Source organism: Mauremys reevesii, linkage group 1 (assembly GCF_016161935.1).
Source record: "Mauremys reevesii isolate NIE-2019 linkage group 1, ASM1616193v1, whole genome shotgun sequence".
Taxonomy (NCBI): domain Eukaryota; kingdom Metazoa; phylum Chordata; order Testudines; family Geoemydidae; genus Mauremys; species Mauremys reevesii.
In genome coordinates, this window is record NC_052623.1 from 151,494,390 (window position 1) to 151,513,130 (window position 18,741).

Genomic DNA, 18,741 nt, shown 5'->3' on the forward strand with positions numbered 1-18,741 from the left:
GCAGGCCAGGCCGATGTGTTTACCTGCCCTGTCTGCAGGTCCGGCTGATCGCGGCTCCCACTGGCCACAGATCACTGCTCCAGGCCAATGGGAGCTGCTGGAAGCAGCGGTCAGGAAGTCCCTCGGCCCACGCCGCTTCCAGCAGCTCCCGTTGGCGCGGAGCAGTGATCTGCGGCCAGTGGGAGTCGCAATCGGCCGGACCTGCGGATGGGGCAGGTAAACACACCGGCCCGCCAGGGGCCTTCCCTATACAAGCGCCGACCCTTGGTTGAAAAACCCTGGAATAGAATAATAAGGAAGGGGCCATACACTTGTTACCAGTCAGCCTCTTTTTATAAAATATTATTAGTAAAAACAAGCAGTGTTCCTGCCAAAACTGCCTAATCTCCCACCTCCATTGAGGAAGTGGGAAAATTCCACTGTTATTTGTCCAATCTATGGGGCTGGGGGTGGAGCGGGGGAGACAAAGGGAAATTCCATTCCATTTGTGAATCTGGTAATCTGTTTTACTTGCTGTATATAATTTAGCAGAAGTATGACAACTGCAAGGGGACTACATGCCTTTAACCTCCAGCACCCCCAACCTAAATGTATTTTTTTTCTGTTAACTAACAGTTAACATCTTTTTATATGAGTACATAAAAATGGCCATACTGAATCAGACCAATGGTCCATCTAGCCTAGTATCTTTGCTTCCAACAGTGGCTGATGCCAGATGCTTCAAACGGAATGAACAGAACAGGGCACTCATTCAATAATCCATCCCTGTCATCCAGTCCCCGCATCTGGCAATAAAAGGCTTTTAGTTACAAATGGTCAAAATTCTGTGGTCTTTACTCAAGCGAGTGCCAAGAATTTGGCACAGATTGCAGCAGATACCTTTTAGGTGTATTTGAGTGTAGTATATTTATTGAAATTAGTGGTATATTGGCACTATCACCTGGCAAATATCTGTGCTGAACAACTACTATGAAGTACATGCTTAAGACAAGCCTTTTATTTTACTTATTAAATTGCTTCCAAATTATATATTTTTTTAATTGCATCTCTCTTGGGCTCCTAGGTTACATGCCAGGGCTTTAGTGTGCTCAAATATGACACAGTAGATCACAGCAATGATAAAGCAGCAAGTTAAAATGAAATACTGCCTTATAAAAACTAACACTTTTTTTAAAAAATGAACTTGCAAACAGTTCTAAAATAAATAAATTCAGATCAAACCTCTGCTATCTCGGGTTTTATAACATTTTCAGATGAAAAGATGAGGGGATCATGTGTTATTTTAAGGCTGTAATTTGAAAGCACCCAAAATCATTGTTTAGTCCTCATGTTCATTTGGAACCATACCCTGCCATCACTCTATACGCAACACACTTACTAAACTCGGTGAAAGTTTTACCCCAAAATCAATATCAGGATGTTTCTGACAACTTAAGGCCATATCCTGCCATAGTTGCACTCGTAGATCAATTGCAGGACACAGCTTACAGTGAATAAAATGCAAGACAAAGAAGAAAGCATAACTGTATTCTCCTAAATATTTCCCCAGCCTGAAACCAATTGTACAGTAGTAACAGTTTCAGCTGCTGGGTAGAAACTGCTTTAAACAAAGCACACACTGTAATTACCATATGTTCACAAATGTCAAATCACAATGCATAAAATGCTGTGGGGTGTGATGATTTACATCAGGGTTTCTCAAACAGGGGTCGCCGCTTATGTAGGGAAAGCCCCTGGCAGGCCGGGCCGGTGTGTTTACCTGCCCTGTCTGCAGGTCCGGCCAATCACAGCTCCCACTGGCCGTGGATCACTGCTCCGGGCCAATGGGAGCTGCTTGAAGCAGCGGCCAGTAAGTCTCTCGGCCCGCACTGCTTCCCGCAGCCCCCATTGGCCCAGAGCAGTGATCTGCGGCCAGTGGGAGCCGTGATAGGCCAGACCTGTGGACGGAACAGGTAAACACACTGGCCCAGCCTGCCAGGGGCTTTCCCTGTACAAGCGGTGACCCCTGTTTGAGAAACCCTGATTTACATCTTCAAACAGTGGAAAGTATTTATGTGCTTAACCAACAAAAACAGGTGAAACGTGCTTCGAAAGAAAACTGAACTATTAATTTGGAGCTCATAATTGTCTAATTACTGAGATGGTGGGGGGTAAGGAAAGCTGGGACTATATCTAGAGCCATTTTGATGCCAGTGTTGAAGTTCAGAAAGATTAGATAGATACAGTTCTAAATTACTACTCTCAATCAGATAAGAACTTTCAGTAACTCTACTTACATACCAACAAATGACTCTTCTATTCTTCCCCAGAGGAATAACTGTTATATCATCACTGAAGTGATTTGTTCCATGACTAATTCAAGGGTGTCCCAAACAAATGCTGCACAGCTTCTCCATCTTTCTAAACCCCTGAAGTACAGATGTCAGACTGAGAAGAGGAATTATGGCTTGGACTTTTAACCCATTGGTACACAGTCAGAGCTGTGTGGAACAGTCGGGTGACACATTACAGAAAAAAGTGTTCAAAACCAAACCCACTCTACCAGAATAATATCTGTGGGTCTCTCTTAAAAATGTATGCAAAGTAAAGGTGCATCTGCTTTTTTAATAGAAAAATATCAAATCCCCACTTCATTCTTATGGAAGCATACACTGTGTGTGCATGCATGCGTGTACAAGTGTAAGATTTTGGGACTTTAGTACCATGTTTGTTTTTGTATTGTAGAACAACTTTAATGCTACTATTTCGCTATGGTGTACTTGTAACCTCCCTTCACTGTTGGAGCTGTAATTTGGTCTCTAATGAAAAGCATGAATATGTTTAAGGAATAGTTGAGAGGACAGGTTTATTTGTTTGTTTTTTTCAAATTAAAAAAATGGCTGAGGGGAAGTAGCTTAAGTAGTGTCACTAATTTAGGCAGAGCTACAGCAAAAATAGCTGAACTTTGAAACTTGACAATGATTATATAGCCCTTAGTGAAGACTAGTGTCCTTGATTAGTTTGAAAAACAGTTTTGAAAAAGTTGTAAATATTTGAAAATGACTACTGTGCAAGTACAGTTTATTTCTCATGAAGGCCCCAATCCTGCAGGCTAATCCCTGGGGCAAGACCAATCAGAGTTAATAGGGCTCTGTGCAGGTGCAAGGGTCTGTCCATATGAATACCTTGCTTTATCACTGTCCATGACTATAAAAGCATTTTAAAATAAATACAGTGCACTTGCATGTATAATCTAATTAAATACTCATTTTTCAGAACTTCTTTACTGACTTTATAACTTCTGAGCCAATCGTCTTCAAATGTGACTTGTTTTGTATCTCTCACTGAGACTCAAAAAATAAAGCAATGTCAAGACAACAGATCTGAAACTTTAAAATCAGAAAATTGAGTTTGTCTTAAAGCTAAGTTGAAAAACCTACATATTTAGAATGACAGACTCAGACCTTAAAGCCTGCTATCTAAAAGACATTTGTCCCATGACTTGCTGATTTTAAATATGCCGAACTTTGAAACACACAAACTGATTTTCTTCAGACTTGACTTCATATTTAACTATATTGTTGTCTATCATGTGGTATCTATAAATGACACTTACATTGAAGATAATTAGTCACACTTATCCTGAATTGGGAAGATCTTCATCAAAAACAGAACCTCATTGCTCTTTGAGCAACTTTCAGCTCTTCCATGCAGTCTTCTTGCCAGGGCCGGCTCTACCGTTTTTGCCACCCCAAACCAAAAAACACAAAAAAAAAGCCTTGTAGGCTCTAAAGTTTTACATTATTTTGTTTTTAATGCAATTAAGTAACAAAAAAAATATCAAGAATGGACGGAATGTCGTCCCTTAGCATGTGCCGCCCATGTGCCAAGCTAGTGCCTGGAGCAGGCGCTGCTTCCTGCTCTATGCCAGCTTCCATATTGTTCCTACAAATGTGTTTGGTGGTGTTCTTTTTTTTTGGGGGGGGGGGGGGAAGAGGAGGGTTTGGCTGAAGTTATCCTGGCATCATAAGCCTGAGACTTTAAGGGACCACAAGTTGTCTTAGATCCACATGTGAACAGAAAACAGTGAATAGGGTGACCAGATGTCCCGATTTTATAGGGACAGTCCCGATTTTTGTGTCTTTTTCTTATATAGGCTCCTATTACCCTGCACCCCCATCTCAATTTTTCACACTCGCTGTCTGGTCACCCTAACAATGCATTACATTGTATTGTGTTCTCTTGTGAAACATTATGTGACCTTGTAATTTGGCTGCATTAGCACACATAAACAGAAGATGGAAAAAGTTTGTAAGTAAGGTTGTGCACTCAACTTGAACTTTCATATCACCTGAGTTTTGGGTGTCTTACTGTGCATCACTGACTTTAAACTAACTGTTTTTTTGCTCAATTAATTTATTATTCTGTTAATATGTTATTTTTTATTGAGCACATCTCACACTGTGGCAAGTAGCAAATATATAAAAATTATCATCATTCAGCCACTGTAAGCATAAGGTTTTTTTCCCCCAAAGAAATAAAGTTCTGTTGTAGTCAATATTGAAGTAATTGCATAAAGCTTCAGTTAACAACAGGACATACTTTCTCATTAACTTTCAACATGGAGAAGACTATACTGAGCTGCCCAATACCCATCTTGTGATTAAACAGATTACAAACTCCCAGCTAATGGTCCAATTTTCTTTTTTAAACATAAACTTTCACCAGTAATTTTCTTGTTGGCTAAACAGGGAAATGAATTTTACTAAGACACTACTTGAATTCATCACACCCAGCACTAGATTTTTGTGCACTGCAATGAGTGTGAACACACGGTAATTACACTATGGGTAAAAGTTACAAAAGTATCTAAGTGACTCAGCAGTCCGAGTCCCATTTGAAAAGTGATTTAGGTATAGAAGCGCTTTTGAAAATTTTACCCTGGGTGCCTTCTTTTAAGAACAATCAACAGCTACCAGTTGCAATTGTGGTAGTTGCTGACTGAAGATGACACAAAAATCAAGCATCTTTTCTTAATATTTACTTCTTATTGCTCCTGGTCCTGCATACCCTCAGCTCACAGAAATTCCACTGAAGTAAATTGGGCTGCCGCATGTTGCAGGCTTGCAAGATCAGGCCCAATGTCGAGGGGGGGAAAGTATTATCCATTCATGTTCTTACAGAATAGATCACTAAATTAAGTCCACCATGTTTTTAATTCCTATAAACATGAAAGTATCAATGTCTATAGGGGAGACAGGAGCGGTGGGGGGATTGGAGTGTTAAGAGAAGAGGAGACAACCACCACCTTTTAAACTAAGAATAAAGAACCAATATTTCAAAATGATTGCAACATACCTTTAAGCTGGGGGGAATTTGGCTGGCTGGACAAATGAAGGGAACAGTGCTTTATGGCTGCAGGAAGGAGGGGTGAGAGGTCAAACTGATGCAAAAGGGGACAAAGGGCCAGCATGGCAAAATAACTCATTCCTGGGATCCGGATGGGTGGAAGGCTTTAAAAGGGCAGTTCGGTGCGGTGAAGCCCCTTTTACAGGGAGAAGGCAGCACCCACCTTCCCTCCCCTTTAGGTGGTAAAATACCAGATTTAGTCAAGACCTGCTGTGGGCATTGCTTTAGCTCCTTTTTATGGGGGGCTGGGAAGGAATTTTTCCAGCAACACCAGACTGACAGTTTGGCGTGTGTCTTAAATGCATGTGTAAAGTAACAAATATTTTAGGGTTGTTTCAGTACTCGTGTTTTGCGAAAAGAAAAAAAAACTATTTATGAAAAATTTATGTATTGTCGTTTACCACTGCAGTTTTCAGTGGAGCAACTAGGGTGCTGATTTTCATTTTAGTTTACAGGACTTATAGTTTGTGATTACTAAATGGTCATTCTAAGGACCTATTACTCTCTAGAAGTATGGAGTACAGTGCATGTAATTGTGATCAGTGTAATGCCTAGTTCCTCATATTTTAATAAGAATTTTATTTATCTAAGCTAGATTTATAGTTATACACCCATTAACTATGATACATAAGGGGTATTATAAAAGGTAAAAGAGTTAACCGTGTGGATATGTTGTAAGATCTCAGTGATCAGAATATCAATTATTACTGAAATTTAACAACCGGCATTTATGAAAATAGAATGAGTTTAAGAAGTTTGAGTACACTTACGTATTTTGCTAGTGGATGAAGGCAGTACATTTATGCATTTCTCTAGTGGATGGAGGGATCCCATTCAGGGCCACACACAAGTGTGGTCTTGAGATCCCCTGAGCATAAAGGCTACTCAGTTCCTGGCTAGCACAACTAGCAGCCCTAGCCACCCATTAAAGAGACAAGACCAGGCCCTCATATGCACTCATCATGTACAGACCAGCAAAGCAGGCCAAGCTGAAGGGAAGTGCTTGTTACTGCCCAGAGGATGTGTTCCCTGGTAGCTTCAGGAAACCTTGAGCCTGCGACTCACTACTTCCTGCAGTGTACCCCAACACAGCTCCAAACTCAAGGCTGTCTCTTCAATGCTAAACTGTCACAGAATTTTTGTCTGGATAAAGACTAAGTTGGAGCCCAATGTAAATATACAAGTAGTAAATCCAATCCTCAGCTTCTATAATTACATACTCTGTGGAGCACAAATGATTATTTAAACTCAAGTTGCCAAACTGAGGACTAGCAATTGCATGCGATTGTGACTTCCACCCCCGCACCTTGCTCTTCTCTCTACTCCTCCCCCAAATGAATTTTGTCTACTTCAACTAATTTAGTAGCAATACAAGAGCCAGGCAAAATAAACGACTCATGGATTTTACATTGAAGGAAGGATGCTGTTGATTACAGGTGTTCCAGATCATTGCAGGAAGTTTAACAAATCTGATTTTATTATTATGCTCTTTTTAATCATTAGGAGGCAGAGAATTTCCCCCTATAAGCTATACCCACTGCAATCCTGGAAGGAACAAACCTGCAGTAGCTAACATTAGCTTTCTTCTTCCATAGATTTTAGTATTTTTTTTTATATCCTTTGTTTTCTTAATTGTCTCAACTTTCAGATTTCTACATGACCTTCCTGCCTGTCATTTAACCCTTTTTATTATGTAACCTACATATGTTTTACTGTCCCTGGAGGTCCAAACTAGGTACATTTTTGGAAAAGCTTCTCATCACTGCTAATCAAAATTCTGCTTAGATTAACAATGTTAATGTTAACAAATTTGGGAACACTAGTGTACCTGGCCCATTTGTTTCTCATTGCATTTTCAGCATAGAGTCATTTAGACCTGCTCACAGGATGTTTATTGACAGTGCTAAAAATGGCGGGAGAAACCAACAGGTCATTTACAGTGCAGTGATACCAATGGTAGCAACATTGGTATAACTGAAATGGTGCTAGCAACCATTGTGCAAGTTGAAAGGTATATAGGCTGAGCAGGTCTAGATCACCAGGTTGTAAAAACTCCAGCAGCAGGTCTGCAGTCTCACAGTTGCTAATGGAGCTGCACTGGTGCTTTAGCCACAGTGAGAGATTTTCAGAAAAGTTAACTGCAGACCAAGCCTCTATGGCTGAGTTTCTCCACCTGTAAAATAGGGGAAAATAAGATTCCCATCTACCTGGGGAAGCTTAATTCACTAATGCTTGCAAAGGCCTTTGAGAATTTCAGATGGAAGATGTTATAGAGGTGGAAAATGTTAGAACTAGGGCTGTCAAGTGATTAAAAAAATTAATCGTGATTAATCACATTGTTAAGTAATAGAAAACCATTTGTTTAAATATTTTGGGATGTTTTCTACATTTTCAAATATTTTGATTTTAATTACAACACAGAATACAAAGTGTATAGTGTGAACTTTAAATTTATTTTTATTACAAATATTTGCATTGTAAAACACAAAAGAAATAGTATTTTTCAATTCACCTAATGCAAGTACTGAAGTGTAATCTCTTTATCATGGAAGTTTAACTTACAAATGTAGAATTATGTACAAAAAAACCTGCATTCATAAGTAAAACAATATAAATTTTAGAGCCCAGAAAGTCCATTCAGTCCTATTTCTTGTATAATCAATCACTCAGACAAACAAGTTTGTTTAGATTTGCTGGAGATAATGCTGCCCACTTCTTGTTTACAGTGTCATCTGAAAGTGAGAATGTGCCTTTGTGTTGTCAGTGTTGCAAGATATTTACATGCCAGATGGCTAAAGATTCATATGCCCCTTCATGCTTCAAATACCATTCCAGAGGACATGTGTCCATGCTGATGACAGGTTCTGCTAGATAACGATCCAAAGCAGTGCAGACCGACGCATGTTCATTTTCATCATCTGAGTCAGATGCCATCAGCAGAAGGTTGATTTTCTTTTTTTTTGGTAGTTCAGGTTCTGTAGAATGTTGCTCTTTTAAGACTTCTGAAAACATGCGCCACACTTCGCCCCACTCAGATTTTGAACGGCACTTCAGATTCTTAAACCTTGGGCCGAGTGCTGCAGCTATCTTTAGAAATCTCACATTGGTACCTTCTTTGCATTTTGTCAAATCTGTAGTGAAAGTGTTCTTAAAATGAACAACATGTGCCGGGTCATCATCCAAGATCGCTATAACATGAAATATATGGCAGAATGCGGGTAAAACAGCAGGAAACGTACAATACTCCCCAAAGGAGTTCAGTCATCAATTAATGCTTTTTTTTTTTTTTTTTTTAAATGAGCATCATCAGCATGGAAGCATGTCTTCTGGAATGGAGGCAGAAGCATGAAGGGGCATAACAATGTTTAGCATATCTGGCACATAAATATATTTCAATGCCGGCTACAATAGTGCAATGTAAACACCTGTTCTTACTTTCCGATGACATTATAAATAAGAAGCGGGCAGCATTATCTCCTGTAAATTTAAACAAACTTGTTTGAGCTATTGGCTATTCAAGAAGCAGGACTGAGTGGCCTTGTAGGCTCTAAAGTTTTACATTATTGTGTTTTTAATGCAATTATGTAACAAAAAATCTACATTTGTAAGTTTCACTTTCATGATTAACAGATTGCACTACAGTACTTCTTTGAGGTGACTTAAAAGATACTATTTCTTTTCTTTATCATTTTTACAGTGCAAATATTTAGAATCAAAATAATAATGTAAAGTGAGCACTGTACACTTTGTATTCTGTGTTGTAATAGAAATCAATATATTTGAAAATGTAGAAAAGCATCCACAAATTTTTAATACATTTAAATTGGTTTCTATTGTTTAATAATGCAATTAAAACTGCGATTAACTATTAATTTTTTAAAGTTAATTGCATGAGTTAACTGCAATTAATCAACAACCCGAGTTAAAACACTTTTATCCTCCACTCAAATGAAATGTTATGAATTATGATGGAGTCCTGGTTCCAGGAAAGCAAAGATTTGTATTTCTAAATATATGCCAGTTCTATGCATTTATGGGTAAAAAATGGCAATTTCAGTAAATGTAAGTGATATAGCTGGTCAAAACAGTTTTGTCAAAACAGTTTTCCACTGGAAAACAATTTCTTCAAAATATTTATAGAAAATGTATTCATTTTTATAACATTTTCAATGGGAAAAAAGTAAATAAATCATTGAAACATTTTGTTTTGATAAGGAAAATATTTCTTTTAACTGGTTTTTATTCAGTTTGTTTCAATGTTTATATTATATTAAAACTTTTAATATTATAAATTATGTTTATTATATATGATATGAACATATATTGTATTTAATATTTTAACGCAATGTAAAATCAAAAATCAAAAAACAAACAATTTGATTGTTCCAAATCAATTTTGGGGGAATTTTTGTTGCACAGGAAATTTTGAAATTTCAGCTCTCCTCAATTTGGAACAAAATAAAATTGTAATTTTGGACTTTCCCACAGAACAGACATGCCAATTTCCATTTAGCTCTAGTGAATAGGAGTATTCATGTTAATTGTTAAGTGGCTCTATGGATTGAATTAATTAGTTATGATATGGGTTGGTGGTAAGCAGGAGTATTATACAGCTATCATGAGAGGGCATGTGGCAAAGAGAAGCTAATAGATACAGCAGAAATGTGGCCAACACAAGTATAGAAACAAGAGGAAATTAATATATGTATTTGGGCCATGCAAAATTATTTGAAGGATTCTGACTCCCAGGTCTGTATCTCCTTCCTGCCATCCTAGCTGCTAGTATAAGGTATCTTGCTCAGTGCTGGTAAATGACAAAGAGATGGATAGGAGGAAATTAGCTCAGGCTCAGTCCAGTCAAGACTGAGATGATGGTAGAGCAAAGAAAACAACTGGAAAACTTGTGCAAAATTATGTCATCCCTGTCAATCGAAAGTGTTTGTCTGCCTCTTGCCGTTTGAGTTCACAATTTTGAAGCGTTAAATCCACACTTGCTTTTCTATGATCACAGAGGAGAAGGGAATAATGTGGCTTTTTGTTTTTACATCTGTACTTGGACAGGAGGTTAAAATTTCTCTCTCTGATATGGACCTTGCTAATGCGATTCACGGCATTGCTGATTTTTACAATGTGTGCTACATAGGGCTACCTTAAACCTGTTCATAAATCATGGTGTGGAATGCACAGTGATGTATCAAGATACTATGAGCATATGATACTAATGTGCCATGATCTACATTGACCTTTTGGTTTCCAGGTGTTGGCTTTAATTTATAAAGCTCTATGTGGCTTGAAACCTGCCTGCATTAGGAAGCATATTTCTTCTTGTGTGCTGCTGCCACAGATTGAAATCAGTGGGGCACCTGACTTGAACCTTCTTAGATTAACATAGAGAGGGCTGTTGCTGGCAGGGTATTCTCTGTGAGGACCTCTCAAATTTGAAATACTCTTCCCCCCTTGGTCTGAAATCATTTACATGTCCTGACTTTCAGGAAATACTGTAAATTATGGTGATATAACTTTGGCCTAAAAAAATAAACCCTGACTATAGAGTGAAAAGATTTTAAAGAGTCTGACAAATAGCAGGAAATCTACTTCAGGCATTTGACTGACAAAGCATTTCACTGTCATCAGCTGATAGAATGATGGTTATGACAAACCTGCTTAGAATTGCTCTCCAGCTTCTGCACAAGCCTATCCCAACGCTGGGCAAAGTTTTCCAGCCGACCGTCCAGCTTTTGAGCCACTGCTTTATTCTTTACTGCTGACAGGAGGTCCTGCATGAGCGAGCTCAGTTTACCCATTGTTTGTCTCTTCATTTCTAGATCTCCTTTTAGGATCTGTTAAAAAACAAAAATCGTTCAGACAACATGCTGGTAACTCAGGAGAGATCTATATGGAATTGAATATGGCTAAGAATAGTTCATATAAATTCCCATTTTCAAGATTCTTGTTATCACAAAAGTTACTGGTAAGATTGACACAGTGGAATGAACACATTATAGTTTACAAGGCAATAAAAGATGACAGATGGTGCAGGTCCAGACATCATAGCATGTCTGAGGTGGTGTTATAAGTCACAAAACCAAAGGCTGTGTGACTTTAACTACCCTAAAAGTGCATCAATGTTAACAAATATAAAAATTAGAAAATAGTATTTTTAAAAGTTTTGCTATACTTTGTGTCATACTGGTTATTTGAGCTGGCCAGGAAATAATTTCATTTGGAGGGGTGGGGGAGAGAGGAGGGGAATGAGATTTTGGAAAACATTTCATCCTGACCCAGGACAAAAAGCCAAAACCTTGAAATACTGCTGAATACTCTGAAATGTTCCCTTCTGCAGGGATGTTTTAAACAACGTATACTCCTACTGGACACAGACTCCCATGGAAACTTGCCTGAGCTCCATTAGAAATTTCAACAAAATGTGCCACATTCCCATGGAATCTTTCCATTTCTATGAACTGACATGTTCCGATGGAAAAAATGTTCAACTGGAAAATTTCTAGTCATCTATACTCGTTATATTTCTACTGAACTTTACCCCCTAACAGAGTCACTGCCCACACACTGTACTCACCAGCACCAAATTCTGAAATACTTACTCAGTCACATAGTACCCTATTCCAGGAGTGTTCCCATTGAGTTCAAAAGGACTAATCCTAGGCCTGGTGTACACTACAGGGTTAGGTCAAATTTAGTCATGATAGGTCAATTTAAAAAATGAATGCATCCACACAAGCAACCCCGTTCCGTCGACCTAAAGGGCTCTTAAAATCGACTTCTGTACTCCTCCCTGGCAAGGGGAGTAGCGCTAAAATCTACTTTGCTGGGTCAAATTTGGGGTAGAGAGGACGCAAATTGATGGTATTGGCCTCCAGGAGCTATCCCAGAATGCTCCATTGGGACCGCCCCGGACAGCGCTTTGAATTCCGATGCACTAGCCAGGTACACAGGAAAAGCTCCGGGAACTTTTGAATTTCATTTCCTGTTTGGTCAGCGTGGCAAACTCAGCAGCACAGGTGACCATACAGTCCCCCCAGAATCGCAGAGCACAGAATGTTTCTACGCTCCCCCTATCATCCCCGTCCCTGAGATTATCACAGATTAGAAGGCGAAAAAAACCACACTCGCGATGACATGTTTTCCAAGCTCATGCAGTCCTCCCGCATTGATAGGGCGCAGCTTAATGCGTGGAGGCAGTCAGTGGCAGAGGCCAGGAAAGGACATGATGAAGCGTCTGTTGGGACAGCAAACGGACATGATGATGAAGCGTCTGTTGGAGCTGCAAGAAAGCCAAGAAGGGCACAGACCCCCGCTGCATCCACTGTATAACCGTCTACCCTCATCCCCATGTTCCATAGCCTCCTCACCCAGACACCCAAGAACGCAGGGGGTGGGGGGTGGATGGGGGAGGCTAGGTACCCAGCCACTCCACTGTAGAGGATGGCCAAAGCAACAGAAGGCTGTCATTCAAACAATTTGATTTTTAGTGTGGCTACAATAAGCAATGTGGCCTTGTCCTTCCCTCCTCCCCCACCCCACCCGGGCTACCTTGTCCTTTATCTCATTTTTTTAATTAATAAAGAATGCATGGTTTCAAAATAATAGTTACTTTAGTGTGAAGGGGGGAGAGTGGTTGGCTTACAGGGAATTAAAATCAACAAAGGGGGTGGGTTTGCATCAAGGAGAAACACACACAACTGTACCACTGAAGCCTGGCCAGTCGTGAAAATGGTTTTCAAAACCTCTCTGATGCGCAGTGCGCCTTGCTCTTCTAATCGCCCCGGTGTCTGGCACAAAACGATTGTCTGCCGTTGTTTTCACGGAGGGAGAGACAACTAATTAAATGTACCCCAAACCACCTGCGACAATGTTTTTTTGTCTTATCAGGCATTGGGAGCTTAACCCAGAATTCCAATGGGTGGTGGAGACTGCAGGAACTGTGAGATAGCTACTCTCAGTGCACCGCTCTGTAAGTCGATGCTAGGCATGGTAGTGAGGATGCACTCCACCGACTTAATGCACTTAGTGTGGACATACACAATTGAGTGTATAAAATCGATTTCTAAAAATCGACTTAATTTCATAGTGTAGCCATACCCCTAGTAAGCACAAGTAGGGATTTCACAATCTGGCTTCACATATCTTCCTGAAACATATTAGCACTCACGGAAATAAGCCACAATATATAACCACCTTATGGAAAGGAATACTTACTAACTTTTATTATTCCATTCAGAACTCCACAAATACTTACGTTAGACACAGTAAATACTAGAGTCTGTATTAACAGCTTTCTCATAAAATCATGGCAGTAGGTGACATGGTACGAGGTCTGAAACAAAGGATAGCCTACACAGACAGCGACATAGTGCCTTGAATTGTCTGGGAGGCTTCGCCTGACTCTACCCTACAGGTGCACATCAGTAGCAGAAGCTGGACTGTGATCCATCATAAAAACATGGTTCCTGATCATTGTAATTGAAAGGACAACCAGCACTCACATGTGATAACAACTAGGACTATGGAGCACCGTTAATGTGGCTATACCTGTGCAGAGTTTCCTCACCCCCATTATTAATATACTTTCTCCAGCTGGTTATTAGGTTTAGATGTTTTTCTTTGATAAAAATCAACTGCAACTCCCCCCCCCTTTCTTTTTCTTTCAGATAATCAGTTGCTGCTGTAAAACATATTTGTAATTATTTACCTATTGAAAGGATGAGTCAGGCAAGAAATCCAGGACTTTTAGATGATTGTTTATGTATGTCTGATTATATAGTTGTCACTGCTTATGAATATTCTTATTAGGCTGAATCCATTTTTAGGGATTCAAATATATTTTAATAGAATACTTATCATAGGGACAAATTATACATTATTATTAATCATAATATCTTCTTATATAGCACTTTAGCAAGGCAGTGTGGTCTCCCGCCACCCTGGAGATGGATGAGCTCCTCTGGACACCAAAATGGGCGGAGCCAGCAAATCCTGCACCCGACCCCCAGAGGTCAAGGCGCAGGCCAGAAAGTATAAAAGCCCAACCCCAGAGCTCACTGGAGGAGCAGCCGCCGGAGAGGCCAGATGCCCGTGGCCTAGCTGCCAGTTGTGAGACCCTGGCAACCGGAGGCAGACCTGAAGACTGGCCCTCCCAATGCAAACCAGAGCCCGGAGAAGCTGTCAAGCCTGCCCCTTGTCAGTTACCCAAAGGAGCTGTCAAGCCTGCCCTTCACCTGAGGAGGCCATGGTGCTTGACTCCCCGTAGGACACCGTCCGGACCCAGGTACCTCTAGAGGGAGAGTTAGGAAGTAGCCTGGGGGCAGCCGACCCTAGTCTGGCTGCAGCACTGCCAGAGCCTATGTCAGTGTGTTGCAGTTAAGATCCCCACTGACTCATCAGCAGGCCTCCTGTTGTGTCCCCCTGCCACCCACCTGAGCCGAGAGCCTGGGCTGGTTTACCTGCATTTGCTCAGCTCCTGCCTGAGGGCCTGAGCTATTGACTCTCTGCTGCCTCACCCTGACCCAAGGCCTGGGCCTGCTAATTATAACTGTTTGCTCAGCCCCTGCCTGAGGGCCTGAGCCCTGGACTCATTAATGCCCACAGGCCAGACGTGAATAACTGTCTGTGTTTGCCTCTACTGCTGCCATGGCGAGAGACTCCTGAGGCCAGGCAAATTCCCCATCAACAACTGGAAGGAAGTATCAAGGCGGTGTGGTCCTCTGCCGCCCCGGAGAGGGACAAGCCCCAGCCAAACCCCTCTACAAGCACTTTTTATGAGTAGATCTCAAAGCACTTTACAAAAGAGGTCAGTGTAATTATCCACATTTTACAGATGGGAAACTGAGGATCATTGAGGTGAAGTGACCCAGCAGGCTATTTTAAGAGCTAAGAACAGAACTTTTACATGGCTTCCCAAGTCACAGACCTGTGCTCTATCTATTAAGTCACCATGAACTCAATACAGCACACATCCAGCATGGGTTCATGTGGCTTCTACATCACCCATTAGGATGTTAAGGAATGTGAAGCAACTATGCCATTGCATTGGTGTGGCAGTGATGGCCAGCAAGCAGTAGGGAAAACAATTAAAATATAAAAAGTCTGAGTTCCGAGCATAGAGAATAAGACAACTATTTTAAAGATTTTAATGTAAAAAGAAATGCTTTAGAGACAGGACAAATAACCAGCTACATTAGAAATAGTCTTAGGGAACAGAAGCTCATTGGTAATCTATGTGCAAAGTAGCAGTATCTAAGCAGCTTTTCTTACATGACCTTTAAATTAATTGGGTCCCGAAAGAGATTTAATACTAAATGAAGCAAACTTGTATATGTTAATACAGAATGAACCACGCGAAACACACAATTTGCAGATACTGAAAAAAGGCTGCTACTTGCTATGGTGAGTTTTATTTGAACAGGAATTCTACAATATATTGCATGTATAAATTTTATGAAAAAAGAAACAACTTAGTTGAGTTGGCATAATTGTCAAATATAAAAAACTGCTTTGCTTGACCACCTGGTACAGACAGAGGTGAGTCTTGGGCCTTCTCTGATAGAATCCCATCCCAGAAAACACATATAGAAGAAAGATTATCTGCAGGTAATGGTAGTTCTTTGGGTAGAGTGTGAGAATAGATCCAATTCTTGGGATATACATTCACCCTTGAGTCAGAACCCTTTAGAAAAATAGTCAGAAATAGGGCTGCACATACACCCTCATATGGAATGCAAAGTTAAGCCTTGTATAGAGAGACACTACAAATAATCATTCCTTAATTCCTTTTATTTACTCAGAATCTTTATTTAAGTCTCTGAACATGTGGGGACAGGGAATTTTAGATCCACGCTGATGATCATGGTTGACTGGGCAACAAAATGGCAGATGAAATTCAATATTGATAAATGCAAAGTAATGCACATTGGAAAATATAATCCCAACTGTTCATATAAAATGATGAAGTCTAAATTAGCTGTTACCACTCAAGAAGGAGATCTTGGAGTCATTGTGGATAGTTCTCTGAAAACATCCACTCAATGTGCAGTGCCAGTCAAAAAAGCGAACAGAATGTTGGGAATCATTAAGAAAGTGATAGATCGATAAGACAGAAAATATCATAATGCCACCATATAAATCTATGGTACACCCACATTTTGAATACTGCATGCACATCTGGGCACCCCGTCTCAAGAATATATATATATATATATATATATATATATATATATATATATATAGGAATTTGAAACAGTACAGAAAAGGGCAACAAAAACCATTAGGGGTATGGAACAGCTTCCAAATGAGGAGAGATTAATAAGATTGGGACTTTTCAGCTTGGAAAAAGAGTAAGAATAAGGGGAGATATGATATAGATCTATACAGTCATGACTGATGTTGAGAAAGTAAATAAAGTATTAGCAAGTTGAGATGAACCCTAGGATTCTTCCTCCCACCCATGTCAATGTTTACCTTAATCTGCTTACAAGTGCAAAAACTACAAAAGGTCTTGTCTTCACCAGGATTTTACCTTGTGTTAGCTAACATGTGGTAAGGATAACCCGTTTCCCCTCGCTCTAGCGTGGAAACTCTTCTTCCCCCCTCTAGTGTGGACTGCATCCCAAGAGGCTCACAAAGGAAACCTCTTCTATTTAAGTCTTGGCTTAACAGTGAAATCCTTGCTGATCTTAAACACAAAAAAGAAGCTTACACGAAGTGGAAGATTGGACAAATGACCAGGGAGGAGTATAAAATATTGCTCAGGCATGCAGGAGTGAAATCAGGAAGGCCAAATCACACTTGGAGTTGCAGCTAGCAAGGGATGTTGAGTAACAAGAAGGGTTTCTTCAGGTATGTTAGCAACAAGAAGAAAGTCTAGGAAAGTGCGGGCCCCTTACTGAATGAGGGAGGCAACCCAGTGACAGAGGATGTGGAAAAAGCTAACGGACTCAATGTTTCTTTTGACTCTGTCTTCATGAACAAGATCAGCTCCCAGAGTACTGCACTGGGCAGCACAGTATTGGGGGGAGGTGACCAGCCCTCTGTGGAGAAAGAAGTGTTTCAGGACTATTTAGAAAAGCTGGATGAGCACAAGTCTATGGGGCCAGATGCGCTGCAGCTGAGGATGCTGAAGGAGTTGGCGGATATGACTGCAGAGGTAATAGGTAAAAAAAGATAATAATTGGAGATATACCAATCTCCTAGAACTGGAAGGGACCTTGAAAGGTCATTGAGTCCAGCCCCCTGCCTTCACTAGCAGGACCAATTTTTGCCCCAGATCCCTAAGTGGCCCCCTCAAGGATTGAACTCACAACCTTGGGTTTAGCAGGCCAATGCTCAAACCACTGAGCTATCCCCCACCCCATTGGCCATTATCTTTGAAAACTCATGGCGCTCTGGGGACGTCCCAGATGACTAGAAAAAAGGCAAATGTAGTGACCATATTTAAAAAAGGGAAGGAGGAGGATCCGGGGAACTACTGGCCAGTCAGCCTCACCTCAGTCTCTGGAAAAATCAGGGAGCAGGTCCTCAAGGAATCAGTTCTGAAGCATTTAGAGGAGAGGAAAGTGATCAGGAACAGTCAGCATGGATTCACCAAGGGCAAGTCATGCCTGACTAACCTAATTGCCTTCTATGAGGAGATAACTGGGTCTGTGGATAAGGGAAAAGCAGTGGATGTGTTATTCATTGACTTTAGCAAAGCTTTTGATATGGTCTCCGACAGTATTCTTGACAGCAAGTTAAAGAAGTATGGGCGGGAAGAATGGACCATAAGGTAGATAGAAATCTGGCTAGACTGTTGGGCTCAATGGGTAGTGATCAATGGTTCCATGTCTAGTTGGCAGCCAGTATCAAGCAGAATGCCCCAAGGGTCGGTCCCAGGGCTGGTTTTGTTCAATATCTTCATTAATGATCTGGAGGATGGCATGAACTGCACCCTCAGCAAGTTTGCAGATGACACTAAACTGGGAGGAGTGGTAGATATGCTGGAGGGTAGGGATAGCATACAGAGGGACCTAGACAAATTAGAGGATGGGGCCAAAAGAAATCTGATGAGGTTCAACAAGGACAAGTGCAGAGTCCTGCACTTAGGACGGAAGAATCCCATGCACTTCTACAGACCAGGGACCGAATGGCTAGGCAGCAGTTCTGCAGAAAAAGACCTAGGGGTTACAGTGAATGAGAAGTGGGATATGAGTCAACAATGTGCCCTTGTTGCCAAGAAGGCTAATGGCATTTTGGGCAGTAAAAGTAGGGGCATTGCCAGCAGATCGAGGGACATGATCATTCCCCTCTATTTGACATTGGTGAGGCGTATTGTGTCCAGTTTTGGGCCCCACACTACAA

At 40.7% G+C, this 18,741-nt stretch overlaps 1 protein-coding gene across 16 annotated transcripts in view; it reads right to left on the reverse strand.

The window, feature by feature from the left end:
* Window positions 1–18,741, reverse strand: part of DMD (dystrophin) — a 2,035,724-nt gene that overhangs the window by 1,236,845 nt on the left and 780,138 nt on the right. For all 16 annotated transcript variants that reach the window (XM_039486264.1, XM_039486496.1, XM_039486317.1 and 13 more), the window contains one exon: window positions 11,049–11,228. In XM_039486264.1, the coding sequence (XP_039342198.1) occupies window positions 11,049–11,228 (180 nt within the window). The remainder of the gene's footprint in view (window positions 1–11,048; window positions 11,229–18,741) is intronic.